This window comes from Garra rufa, chromosome 2 (genome assembly GCF_049309525.1).
Source record: "Garra rufa chromosome 2, GarRuf1.0, whole genome shotgun sequence".
NCBI lineage: Eukaryota > Metazoa > Chordata > Actinopteri > Cypriniformes > Cyprinidae > Garra > Garra rufa.
In genome coordinates, this window is record NC_133362.1 from 42,596,040 (window position 1) to 42,608,836 (window position 12,797).

The following is a 12,797-nucleotide window of genomic DNA, read 5'->3' on the forward strand; positions in this document are numbered from 1 at the left end:
TCAACAAGCAGAAATGATTTCAGCCAGCAGACCATTAAATTTTTACAGATCTGGATGATTTGTAGAGCTGTTTGCTTTGCAACTCTTTAGCTTTAGCTAACAGCAATCCTCTGTTTGGATTCAGGGGGACAATTCCATACTAGGAGACTTCAAATGATACAACTGAAGATTAAACTTTTTGTCCTAAGAGTGCAGGCCTGTCTGTATTAAAAAGCCAGTCAAAACAGTGGTTAGAAAATTTTAATTATATGATTTCTTTAGATTAGTTTATTAGATGTGGCTTTTATTTACAGTATTTAGCAGTCAGAAAAGCAAAGCAGCTGTTCCAGAATAATGTCCTAAATACTCTTTGCCATATTTTGACACCAATGTGTTACATTAAGATGCATTCCTACCACCTGTATTACACATCCAGATCAGGCCTGCACGCCATTGCATGTTTCTCTAAGACATTGAGTAATGGGGAGGACCAGCTAAAGCAATCTGTCTTCTCCACAGAGCTGCCCTCTTCCCCTTATGGCGTCTCTCTTCTCTACTGTGATGGGGCATCCATGGTGCTCAACTGGAAGCAGCCCCTCCATTGTGGAGGAGCAGATGTCACTGATTATTACATTGACAAATACAATGTGGCCAAGAAGACATGGAAGGAGGTCAACATCCCACCCATTAAGGAAAGACTGCACAAGGTAGCCATGTATTGCAGCATCCTGTGCATGTTATTGTTTTCGGCATATATTGATTGATTTATAATATTCATAATATAATTAATAAGATGAACTGTTCCTTCTGAAGGCTGGAGGTCTGACAGCTGGGTCAGTGTATCAATTTAGGGTTTATGGAGCTAATATGATTGGATTGGGCGATGCCTCGCCCCCTAGCGCTTCCTTTAAATGTGAGGCTTGGACCATGCCTGAGCCAGGTAATGTGAAGTGTGCGCATAGTTTAACTTCTAAAATTACACTATTATTTACTCATTTTCATGTTGTTTAAAACCTGCTTGCTGTTATTTGTTCTGTGTGACAAATGGGGAAATTTGAAAGAATTTCCATTAGCTGTTTTGCATAGTGACCATGTCTGTCCAGTTGGGTCTATTTTTACTTTTATTTACAAATTTTCTTTATGAAACATTTTTAACATTTTCCTACAAACTGGAAATTACTGTGCGTAACATAATTATTATTCTTAGTGTTCTTTTCATAATTTATATAAAAAATTAACTAAGAGCTAGTGCCTTCCTTACCCAGTTGATTGATTCAAAGTCCCTTTAAGGCAAGTCATGTCACTCGGCGGCCATCTTTGAAACGCTACTCGGGCAGGCAAGTGCAGCTCTTCATCTCTTTGAATGGGGAAACATCAAATTCTCCAAAACTGTTCACCAAGCTTACGATTAAATTTCATATTTTAAATCTCCAAAGAAATCCAACATGAACTGCCTCATAAATATGGTTCCTTGAGCTCCAATAGCGTTTAAAAACGCTTATTTTTCCGCCTCAATGAGCCAGTGCGCATGCGCAGTACTGAGCTCACGTCTTAAAGCACCGATTGTTTCTATAGCAACCGGGACTTCTAACGGCAGCTGCAGTGACGCGCTGACTTTATTAATCAATGATTGGCTCTTTCACTGAGAAGGCGGGGCTTCGCGGCCATAATGAACGTTGCATTTTTCCCCATTCAAAACTATACGAGTGACATGTCTTGGGTATTCTATAGTCTTTGATTGATTACATTGGTAATTGCAAACATTTGTTTGTATTACAGGTTTTCTAAAATGTTAGGGTTAAATATGCAAATGAGGCATTATTTAATGAAATATGGGCTAATTTGCATACATTTCTAGTACAAAAATCTAAACACTGGATGAAGTCAGTTTCAAAATTAATATTATTATTTTTTTTTTTAATATTACAATCAAATGTTTTTACAGAGGGAATTTTGGTATCCCATTTTTGGCACTCCATAATTCAGAAAATACTTGCAGTCTTAAAAATAAAGGTCCTTTATTGGCATCGATGGTTCCAGGAAGAACCCTGAACATCCATGGAACCTTTCAAATGCAGAAAAGGTTCTTTATAGTCGAAAAAGGCTATTTAGGTTTTTAAAATGTTCTTCAAAATGGTTCTTTTAAGAACTGTTGACTGAAAGGTTCTTTGGGGAACCAAAAATGGTTCTTCTATGGCATCACTGCAAAAACACCCTTTTGGAACCTTAATTTGTTAAAAGTGTAGAACAGAGAGAAAACAATATATTTTCAATTTTTGGGGGGAATAAAATGTTGTATATAATCAAGCTAATTTAATAGGAACAAAAGTGGAGATTATTGGTTCAGTGTAGGAGAAAAAAAAACTCATTTTGAGAAAATGGCCTTTAAAAATATGTATTGTAATTGAAATCTATTGACACAAATAGATAAAGTGCTATAAAAGATTTAGATGTTTTCTTTTCACCAGTCTAAAAAAGCCTAAAATCTCAAACTTTACAGGTGCATGAAAAAACTGTTTTTACCTGCAGTGTCTCGTCTTAAACTAACATCAGCTAACAATGAATAATTGTATTTGTAATAATTAACGTGAAGAAAGGTTAATAAATAGTGAAACAAATTGATAATTTTTAGGTAATGTTAATGGATGAACTAATGCCAGCTAAGGAACCATTTTGTAAAGTGTTACCGCTGAATTAGCAGAATTTGAATCAACATTGTAGATTACATCACAGAAAGCCAAATGTTTTTGTTTCCAAGGCATAACAAAGGATGTACAAGATCAACAAATGTAACATTTTCATTGGCAATGCAGCATTGGCCTGAAAGGGCAACTGACAGTTCTGCATACTGGCACAAAACTTTCTCACATTGGTCCCGGGCCAGCGAGTCATCCTTATTCTTGAGCCCTGTCACTGAAAATCTTCCCTCCACTTCAGCTCTGGAATCTCCATTGCTCACATTTGAAGCAGCACACCTCAAAAACTAATGGTCTTTTGGCAGCACATTTTTGCAGTATAGACAACAATTCTTTTGAATGTTTCTCACAAAAAACTTTTGTATGGCAGTAAAAGACATTTTATTTTTTGTGCTATTTGAAGTTTGTCTTAATGAACTGATGTTGGTGGTAGAGCTCTTTGAAGATTTTTCATAGCTTTATCTTTATTTCCACAAATGAAACAAAGTCATACATGGTTGGAATGATTTAAGTATGGTGAATTTTGGTGATTATGTGTTTTTTTTTGTGGTGCCCTAAGAACACTTTAGAGGAAGTAAAAGTCTTGCACATGCAAAACACACTCATGCATGAGACTTCCAACCCACAACTCTTGGCAGACATTACGTTGGTACTTCTTGTTTAACAGATTTATCTATTAGAAGCATAGATCCTTTGCAGCAAGGTGTTTTGTTTGCATGTTTCACATAAAAAAAAAACCTTGTTAAAGGCTACGAAGGGGAAAGGAGATCCAGCCTGCATTATGTACTGATCCTATACTTTTCTCTCCCTCTCGACATTAGTGTACAGACCAGTCAATACCAGACAAGATTTTTTTGTTTGTTCTTTTTCATTTTGGGTTGAAATGTCACCTGGACATGTTTTCATGAGATTCACCCAAACATAAAACATAACTGAAGGCATGAAAAAACCTGAGCATTGATTTCCTTGTGTTTGGTTTGATAGGTCCAGCCTATGACGTGACCTGCACTGAAGTAAGGGATGATTCGGTGGTGGTGGAGTGGAAGGCTCCTGTCTATAATGGCACCAGTGGCATCACTGGATACTTTGTTGAGCAATCCAAGAAAGGCTCTGATACCTGGAGCAAAGTCAATGAAAGTTCAGTCAACCACTGTTATCTTAAGGTATTGATTTGTGCTGTCAAACTCATATTCTCAAATATTTTGAACTATTACTTCAGCATACAGGACACGGATGTATGAATACCGGTGCATTTCTCAGTGGCTTTATCAAATGTATGGTTTGAATGTTTGCAGGTCAAGGGACTAGAGACAGGCGCGTCTTATGTGTTCCGTGTGCGGGCAGAGAATGCCAACGGCATTGGGGTGGCTTCAACCTCCTCTGACCTTGTGTGCATCAAGGCACTGCCAGGTAAACAAGTACACACTCAACAAACTTGCATGAAAAGCTTTTACATCATTTTCTCTTCCTCATGTCATTACAAACTCAAAAGACTTTGGTTTACCTTCGAAACGCAAGGTTCATATTTTGGTTTTGGGAGTCTCCAGCAACAGGTTGACATGCATGCAAGGTCAAAAAATACTTCCATGTCTTATAATATGCATTTATTTTTACCTTATTTGCTTACCTTGTTGAAAAAACAGCGTATGCTGGTTAGGTAGGTTTTGATGCTGGGATGCTGGTTTTAGCTGGTGCTTTGCTGGTTTATGTTGATCCTTAGCTGGTTCATGCTGGTCCTTTTCTGGTTTATGCTGGTCCTTTGCTGGTTTTTGCTGGTCCTTGACCAGCTAAGGACCAGCATAAACCAGCAAAAGACCAGCATAAACCAGCAAAGCTAAGCTGTTCGCCAATCGCAACGCAGTGGGGCTGCTAACCAATCACAACACATTTAGTTTTTCCAAAGGCAGGCCTTCATCAAACCCGCAAATAATCGAGCCATTTGTGCCAGGCTGGGGAGAAAGCTATTGCAAATATGTAAATTATGTGAAAAATAATGCGTTTTTTCTTTTGGACTAAAATGCTTATTAGTTTTAGTCAAATTTTAGTCACTTCTAAATGTGATAGTTTTAGTCGACGAAAAGTCAAAAAGGTTTTAGTCTAGTTTTAGTCAAAAAAAGGGGAAAAAGTCTTTTAACAAATTAATGTAGGTCAGTAAGTATTTTGCTGTTTGGTAGTGTCACTTATAAGTTGTGAAAATAGCAGATCTATAGTTCAACACAATGTGAGCTTCCGGATCTACTATTTTCACCAATAATTACAATAATGAAGGAATGGTTTTAGACATAAAAGACATATATTTGAAATACACCCATAGGTCCTCTCACCGTTTGCAACCACCCTGTGTGCAAACTGCCACCATCACGGTTAATCGTCTGTCTGTCTGAGTGACAACAATGTGACGTGTTGAGCGTAACCAAACAAAGATAGAATGCTAAAACGGCTTGCCATACTAGTATGGCAAAGAGTATTTAATGCTAAAACGGCTTGCCATAGCGGCAGATACTTTTTCGGGTTTTAATTGGCATGCACAATAAGCAGAAATGTCATGCATTTTAAACGTCTGACGGACCACCCACTAACATTTTCGTCTATTCTCGTCTCGTCAACGAAAACTCACACACGTCTCGTCATGTTTTAGTCATCAACGAGCCATTTTTATCTCGTCATCGTCTCATTATAGTCATGAAAAAAAGTGGCGTCAACGAAATGATTTCGTCATCGTCATCGTTGACGAAAACAACACTGGTTCTAGTGCACCCCAAAACAAAATGAATACTTTCTAAAAGAGATTAATAGGACCCCTTTAACAACTTCCAAACAAACCGCTCAGCGATTCATATTTCCAAACTTCTTCTTTGTTTGACACTAAACTTGGGGGATTTGTCCAATGACCCAGTCTGTTGTGATTGGTCCACTGCATGACGCACATGTTGGAAATGGAAAGCCCATCTCATTACATTAAAGTCCCAAACAGCCATGGTATATGCATTATCTCAACGCAGAAACGTATTGATAAAGCACTACTTTGTACATCAACTTATTGCTCTATTCTTTATCATAACTCGGCAAACATTCACTATTCATCAACACATTTCTAGACAATTGCGAGCGAACAGATATTGCTGTTAGCTGGTTAGCCAGAGACCTACAAGACACAACACACAACTAAATATGTATTTTGCATGCTACAGAGTACATGAGAGGAACCATTTTAAAAAGGATTACTCAACTTTTAGAATAAAAATTTCCTGATAATTTGAGTACTCATCCTTAAGCTATTCAGGATATCATGTCTTTCTTTCTTTAGTCTCAAAGAAATTAAGTTCTTTGAGGAAAACTTTCCAGGATTTTTCTCCATATAGTGGACTTCAATGGCGCTTAATGGATTTAAGGTTAAAAAATGCAGTTTCAATGCAGCTTTATCTACCGAAACGATCGGCTATTTTCTTAAAAAAAAAAAAAAATGTATACACCTTTTAACCACAAATGCTTGTCTTGTCTAGCTTTGCGATGCAAATGCACTGCACTCCAGTTCAAGACAGGGTATGTCGAAAAACCATCTAATTTTCTCATCCAACTTCAAAATTCATTTAAAAGTTAACGACCAAACGGACTCTTTAAAAGTTTACATTGCTGTTGCAGATGAAATATAACACAGATAAAATTATTTATATATATATATATATATATATATATATTATTATTTTTTTTATTTTTTTTTATTTTTTTTACCAAGTTAAATGTTGACTATTAGTAACTTAAACCCCTTGTTCTAAACATCTCTATCGAACCGCTGAACACATTTTATTCGTGTTTGTACTGTAGTTCTGGACCGAATCCTTTGCCAAAACACAATGGATTGTGGGCAATATTAGCAATTAGATTGTGCATGGATCCACACTTCAAAAATCGACCTGAAATAGTAGACCATCTGGGGACTTTTGGCATACTCTTTTCAGCATACTAAGCTTTGGGACGCGCTTATTGTTGTCACACCCCCGGACTTTCTTGTTGGTTTTTCCCATTTTCCCCCGCAGTTCTGAGTGTTTTTGGTTTCTCCCTTATTGTCTGCACCTGTGTTTGTAATTAGTCTGTCTATTTAAGGTGTGTGTTTTCCCAGTACTCTTGTCGGTCTTTAATGTTATATGGATGTTTTCCCCTGGTGTTCCTGTGTCTGCCTGTATTCTGTTGGATTTATTAAATATACGTCTTTTATTTACGTCGTTGTTCGTGTGTTCCTGCCTGCATCGTGACAATTGTAATCTCACATACTATTTAGGATGGATATTATGAACATCCATATGGTAAACACGGATGCTCAAACATGCATGTGATACAAAAGAACCAATGAGGTTTGCTCTATTGAAGCACGCATACGCTTACGTGTTTACAGTATGCGATGAGCTCTTTATATGCATTTATATGTGGATAAAAGACTAAATTAAATCAGTTCATAATATAAAGCAATATAATCCAGAAGACATGGATTTAAAGGCTGGGGTGAACTATCCCTTTAAGGGCTTTAAGGCTGAATTTCTCAATGAGAGAACATTGTGGATGTTGGATGATGTATTTTTGAAAGGGGTTTTGTGTAAGGCAAGTTTACAGCAAAGATTCACACTGAAACAACCTGAAACTTGCCACTACTTGCAAAAGAATGTGTTCTGCATCATTCTAACACGTGCCAGTTTACACCAATGTGACTACACCAGAAGAAGTATCGTTTCCATAGCAACTACTCTTTACTTCAGTTTTTCTGTCAGCTTTGTGTTGCGCAGCTGTCAGACTTGTGAAAACAACTTAGTGTCTAGCATCCAGAAATATATATGATACAATAATAAGTAGAATAATGCTTCTTGTTTAATGATTGGCTGCTGTATGCGATTATAATCTAATTAAAGTTTGATTGTGAAATTTCTTTGCGTTTGTTAAACCCTCAGAAAAATCATTTCTATTTATATGCCTTTTTCTGCTCCCTGGGAAACTAACGATAATGATGTTTTAGCTGTTAAAGTTGTGGAGAACCACTGCCTCAAGGGGAATTTTGTTCTAAGTCAATATGAAATGCTTTCACAGCCCCCTCTTTACTTCCATAACATGATCCATTTACAGATAAAACAGGATTTTTAACAAGAAAAAATATTTGCAAAACCGTTACTTTTCACAATAGACCTAGGAGTTTAGAAGGGGTCAAGATTTTAGCTGATTAGCATGGACTAGTGCTTCGTGGTAGATGCAGTAGATCCAGGTTTTCTCATTCGGCTGCTTTTGAAAAATGACTGTACATTAAATATATTTATTTTTTATTGCATTTAGATGTTTTCGTGCTGACCTTTTTTCTTGAAGGCTGTTAAAAGCATGAAATGGTCTGCAAATGGAAAATGTCTGCTTTCTTTGATGTCACATCTCAGGAGAGCGACTAGTCAGCCAATCAGCTTTTTTCCTGCAGCACCAGGGTGATTAAGAATTAGTCACATGACACCTATAGCTCCAGATTGGCTCAAAATGTCTGTCCCTATGAATAAAGATGGCAGATTTCAATTCACATACTTCTAAGGGTCTTATGCCAGACAATGAATCGATGTCTTTCTTCAGATAGTATACAGACCTCATTGGCTTGGTGACGTTGCTCATCCATCCAGGGCGTTAGCTCTGTAAGTTCTAAATCCATATAGTCTTTAATCACTTACAAAGCCATCCAGAATCCAAAATAGCTGAATATCAGTGCATTGGAAAGAAGGGATCTTTATTTTGGATGAAATGAGAGGAGTTTACAGTCATGCGGGGCAGTGTGGATGGCACCATGGGAGGCGTTCTGAAGTGTCTTGGGGAGCAGCTGCCTGCACATTCACAGATAAGGAAAACGGGATGATCCAAGATGATTCATTCTGAGCAGCCTGAAAGGTTTTGGGGCTGATAAAATGCCATCAACCAGTAGAGTGCACTGTGGATTCGTCTGTCTATATAAAGTATGTGTGTGATGTTGTACGAGATGTTCTCCTTATAGCACAACTGTGAAGGGAAGCCCTGTGTAGGTTGATTGGTCATAATCAGGGCTACATTGAATCTGCGCCTGCAGAACTCCACAAATATCTGCACCAATCATTCACAAACTTCTTCACACCTTGCATGTTCATTAATTATTATATATTATTATATATATATATACTTTTACTTTTATTATGCATTTATACGACTAAAAAAAAATCCAAATCATTATTATTAAACATCACTGAATCCACCTAAATGTATTGATTTATACCAACAAAACAAATTGTGATGCATTAAATCAGGTTGAAATAGCTCTTTAAGACAGTTTACAGCAATAATTCACCCTAAAATGAAAACCATTTGTGACCCTGCACCAGAAAGCCAGTCATGAGGGTCATTTTTTTATTTTATTGACATTTATAGACATTTTGCCTGAACACAGAAGTCACGCCTGACTCTTAACCTGAAGAATGCTTCGCATTTCCGGTCTCCAGTGTTTCTAGCCAAAGTATCTGACAATCTAATGTTAAACCTAATGAAATGTTTTAAAAAAGCACATGGCTCTACAGCACCATCCCTTTCGAATGTCGCAATGACCGTCATTTGTCGGTGCCTCACTCCTCAACGTTTAATGAGTGTGTAAATGACACAAAGCTGCAGACGTTTGCTATATTAAAAACAGATGGACGCTATTTGAATGGGTTCCTATGGAGACTATGATCTCGCTGCCGCGCGGCCACGTGTTTCATGGAGTGCCCAATAGTTCCAGACAACTCTGCGCTGTCAATGTGTTTGAATGGGTTTAAGTAGGATAGACAGCAGTTTTACTATATCTGCAGCAATTTCGAGTAATTATTAACACATAATGTGCATTGATTGTGTATTGATAACATCTCTGAATACGCTTTACAATCACATTTTATTCTGGGGAGTGATAAAGAAACATATTTATATGTTCTCATACTTTTTGGCAGTCAAATGTGACCTAGTCTCGCGTAGCCAGACCTTCAGACTGATGGCTGAAGGTCTGGAATTCATGGCAGCTTTCATTGGCCAAGGCCCGCCCATAAGACCGTTTGACCGACATGTCAAACAACCAATCACAGTTCGTTTCGTTCAGCGTCACGTTTTGGGGCGTGGTAATGCCCCCACAACAACAGACTGGCGTGCAACAAGTCAGTCATTGAAATAACCAGCATTGAAAGTTAAATAAGAAGAGGGAGAGCAAGCAGTAAGTCAGTAATTTGTTCGCGAACGTCGCAAATGTGTATAACAACAATGACGTCTGCATAAGCACATTAGCAAAACGCGAGTAAATCAGTCTGCGCTTTGTTTCCCGGTGAACCGAAAATAAACGCGACACTCGCGTCTCCCGGAAATCCGGTCAAATTCAACTAATCAGAGGACGACTTCGACATTCCTGAAGTGTTTCCAGTTAAGTGTACTATACTGCCCTCCAAAGGCAAAGTGCAGTAACTACGCCAACACTGAAACTGAGAAAAATGCCTTTAAAGTTTTTATGCCAGCCAGTCAAACATGTTGACACTCTCATTTCTCTGAAACACTCTCGTTTCTCTGGGACAAAATTGAACCAGGAGACTTTGCCACAAGACAAAGCAGTTGTTACAAAGTCCATTTTAAGCCTTAACTCAATTTTGACCAAATGTGTAGTTACTGAGCTTTGCCTTTGGAGGGCAGCATATGCATCAGACATTTAGCCAACGTTTCGTGGGCGTGACGTCTGAGGCTGAGACTAAATGTGACCAAACACCTTAAGTGTAACTTTTATTCAATTAAATAATTGTAATATATAGTTCAGTTCTATTTAGTTAATATTTTGAGGAGGTTTTTTTTTTTTGTACTAAATAATATGTGCAATAATGATCCTGACCATTTAAAAGATAACATTTTCTAATATAGTATTTATATTATACTTAGTGTGATATTTAAGGTTAAATACATCTGCATGTGTATTTGGACATGATCAAACACTCTCTTTTTTATATGTTTCGATTTAAAGATTTAATGTTAAATAAGAAAAAAAAAGTAATTTACTTGTGTTATTTTATGATATTCAAATATACAACATAACTGATTATTATAAAAGGCAAGCAAAAATGGCATTTAACATAATAGAAAAGATGAAAATAGTGTTTAAAAAAACACAAGGCAACGAATTGCATTCAGCATTCATTTTTATCTTATTTCTTGAATGCAGTCTTTACTGAAACTCATTCAACCTCCTACAGTGAGAGAAAGATTGCAGAAAGACTAAAAACGTAAAAATATGACAACTAGTATCTGGTTATGGTCGCTATTACGGTGTTTCTCACGTTATCTAACTGCAATTACAGTATAACTGTTTATTATCTAACGATAAACATTAACTATAACACGCTTCATAAAATACCACTACTGGCTAGTTTTCCGAGAGGTCAACTGATGCGTTAAAATGTAAAAAAATGCAGTAATTTCTTCAATTTACCGGCAACTGTGCTTGAGAAGCGCTGAAATGAATGGGCTTCTATGGAGGAGCTATTGGTTGTTTGGAACTATTGGCCGCTCCATGACACGCTTTACTTCCGCATTCCTCAGTTCCTATGGAAGCTTATGGGAGTGTCGCAACTCTGTTTCTCTATGGCTCTGAGAGCATTAAATCTGATGTTAGAATTTGAAATGGCGGCGCTCATCATTTACTCAGGAAAAATGTCTATACATCATATAAAAGTTGAATAAATGAGCTTGCAATTGATGTATGGTTTGTAACATTGGCCAAGATACAACTATGTGAAAATCTGGAATCTGAGTGTGCAAGTTCTTAGTTCTTAGTAATGCATATTACACTTTTAAAAAATAAGGGTGCATTAAAAGGTTATTGTCAGTGATGCCATAGAAGAATGGTTCCACAAAGAACCATTTAGTCAAAGGTTCTTTAAAGAACCATCTCTTTCTTACCTTTTCATAATCTAAAGAACCTTGTTTGCCACACAGGACCTTTTGTGAAAAAGAAAGGTTCTTCAGATGTTAAAGATTCTTTATGTAACCGTTTAGACAACAAATGTTCTTCTATGGCATTGTGAAGTTTTAATATATTCACTGTAGGACATTTACAAAATATCTTCATGGAACATAATCTTATACTCATACTTAATATTCTAATGATTTTTGGCAGTCAATCATTTTGACCCATTTTTGGCTATTGCTACAAATATACCCGTGCTACTTAAGACTGATTTTGTGGTCCAGGGTCACATTTTATTGGTTTAAACTTAGTCAAAAACAGTAACCTTGCTTTCCTGTGTGGAAAAAGTGAATTTCCAAAATATCCTGGCTACTTTCCAAATAATTAAAAATGTATTAAAAACTGGGTTTGTAAAGCCACAAAATAAGACGTATCATAGATGTGTTCTATAATAAATCATCATAAATAATATATAATAAGTCTTATGAAGACATAATATAGCTTTGTGTGACAAACAGATCGCAGTGCAAACTGATTTTTACTGAAAATGAAATATGCTGCTGCGTCAAGTTTGGTTTCAATGACATTTGGCTACAAGACACATTGGAACCAATGGCATTTGACGTCAGTGGTGTTAAATGTCATCAACAGGACGTTTTTATATGTGACATTTGTAGTCCATTTCAGATCTTCAGAGGAGCGAAATATCATCCAATTAATATTAAGATAAAATGAAAATATCCATATTAGTAATTGCTTATATTAATTAGTATATGAAAATAATATTATTAGTATTTAAAGCTGATAAATTTAATATTGTGTCCCCGTATTTTTTGTCTAATCATAGGGGACAGCAACTAACAACCATAAATCTAAATATCCTGCAGTACCTGTTTTGTAGTCTGCACATCTTGTCTACCTGTGTGCAAATTCGTCTCCACTTCTGTTGTTTTGAAGGGACCCAGGAAATCAAATGTGGCGTCGATGAGGAATCAGGTGACATTTATCTCTCTTTTGAGAGCTGCCAAATAAAGGAGAAATCAAAGTTTACATGGAAGAAGTCCTACCAAGAAATTACTGACTTCTCCAAGGGACTCGTCGTCAAGTCATCAGGCAGCCAGTAAGCAAAACGCACGTACAACGTGTCCTAACTAGATCTGGTCCAGATA

The 12,797-nt window shown here is 36.9% G+C and overlaps 1 protein-coding gene across 1 annotated transcript in view; it reads left to right on the top strand.

The window, feature by feature from the left end:
- Positions 1-12,797, top strand: part of myom2b (myomesin 2b) — a 52,782-nt gene that overhangs the window by 20,077 nt on the left and 19,908 nt on the right. Inside the window, exons 17-21 of the mRNA XM_073834266.1 lie at positions 499-686; positions 793-919; positions 3,660-3,838; positions 3,971-4,085; positions 12,586-12,748. Of these exons, the coding sequence (XP_073690367.1) occupies positions 499-686; positions 793-919; positions 3,660-3,838; positions 3,971-4,085; positions 12,586-12,748 (772 nt within the window). The remainder of the gene's footprint in view (positions 1-498; positions 687-792; positions 920-3,659; positions 3,839-3,970; positions 4,086-12,585; positions 12,749-12,797) is intronic.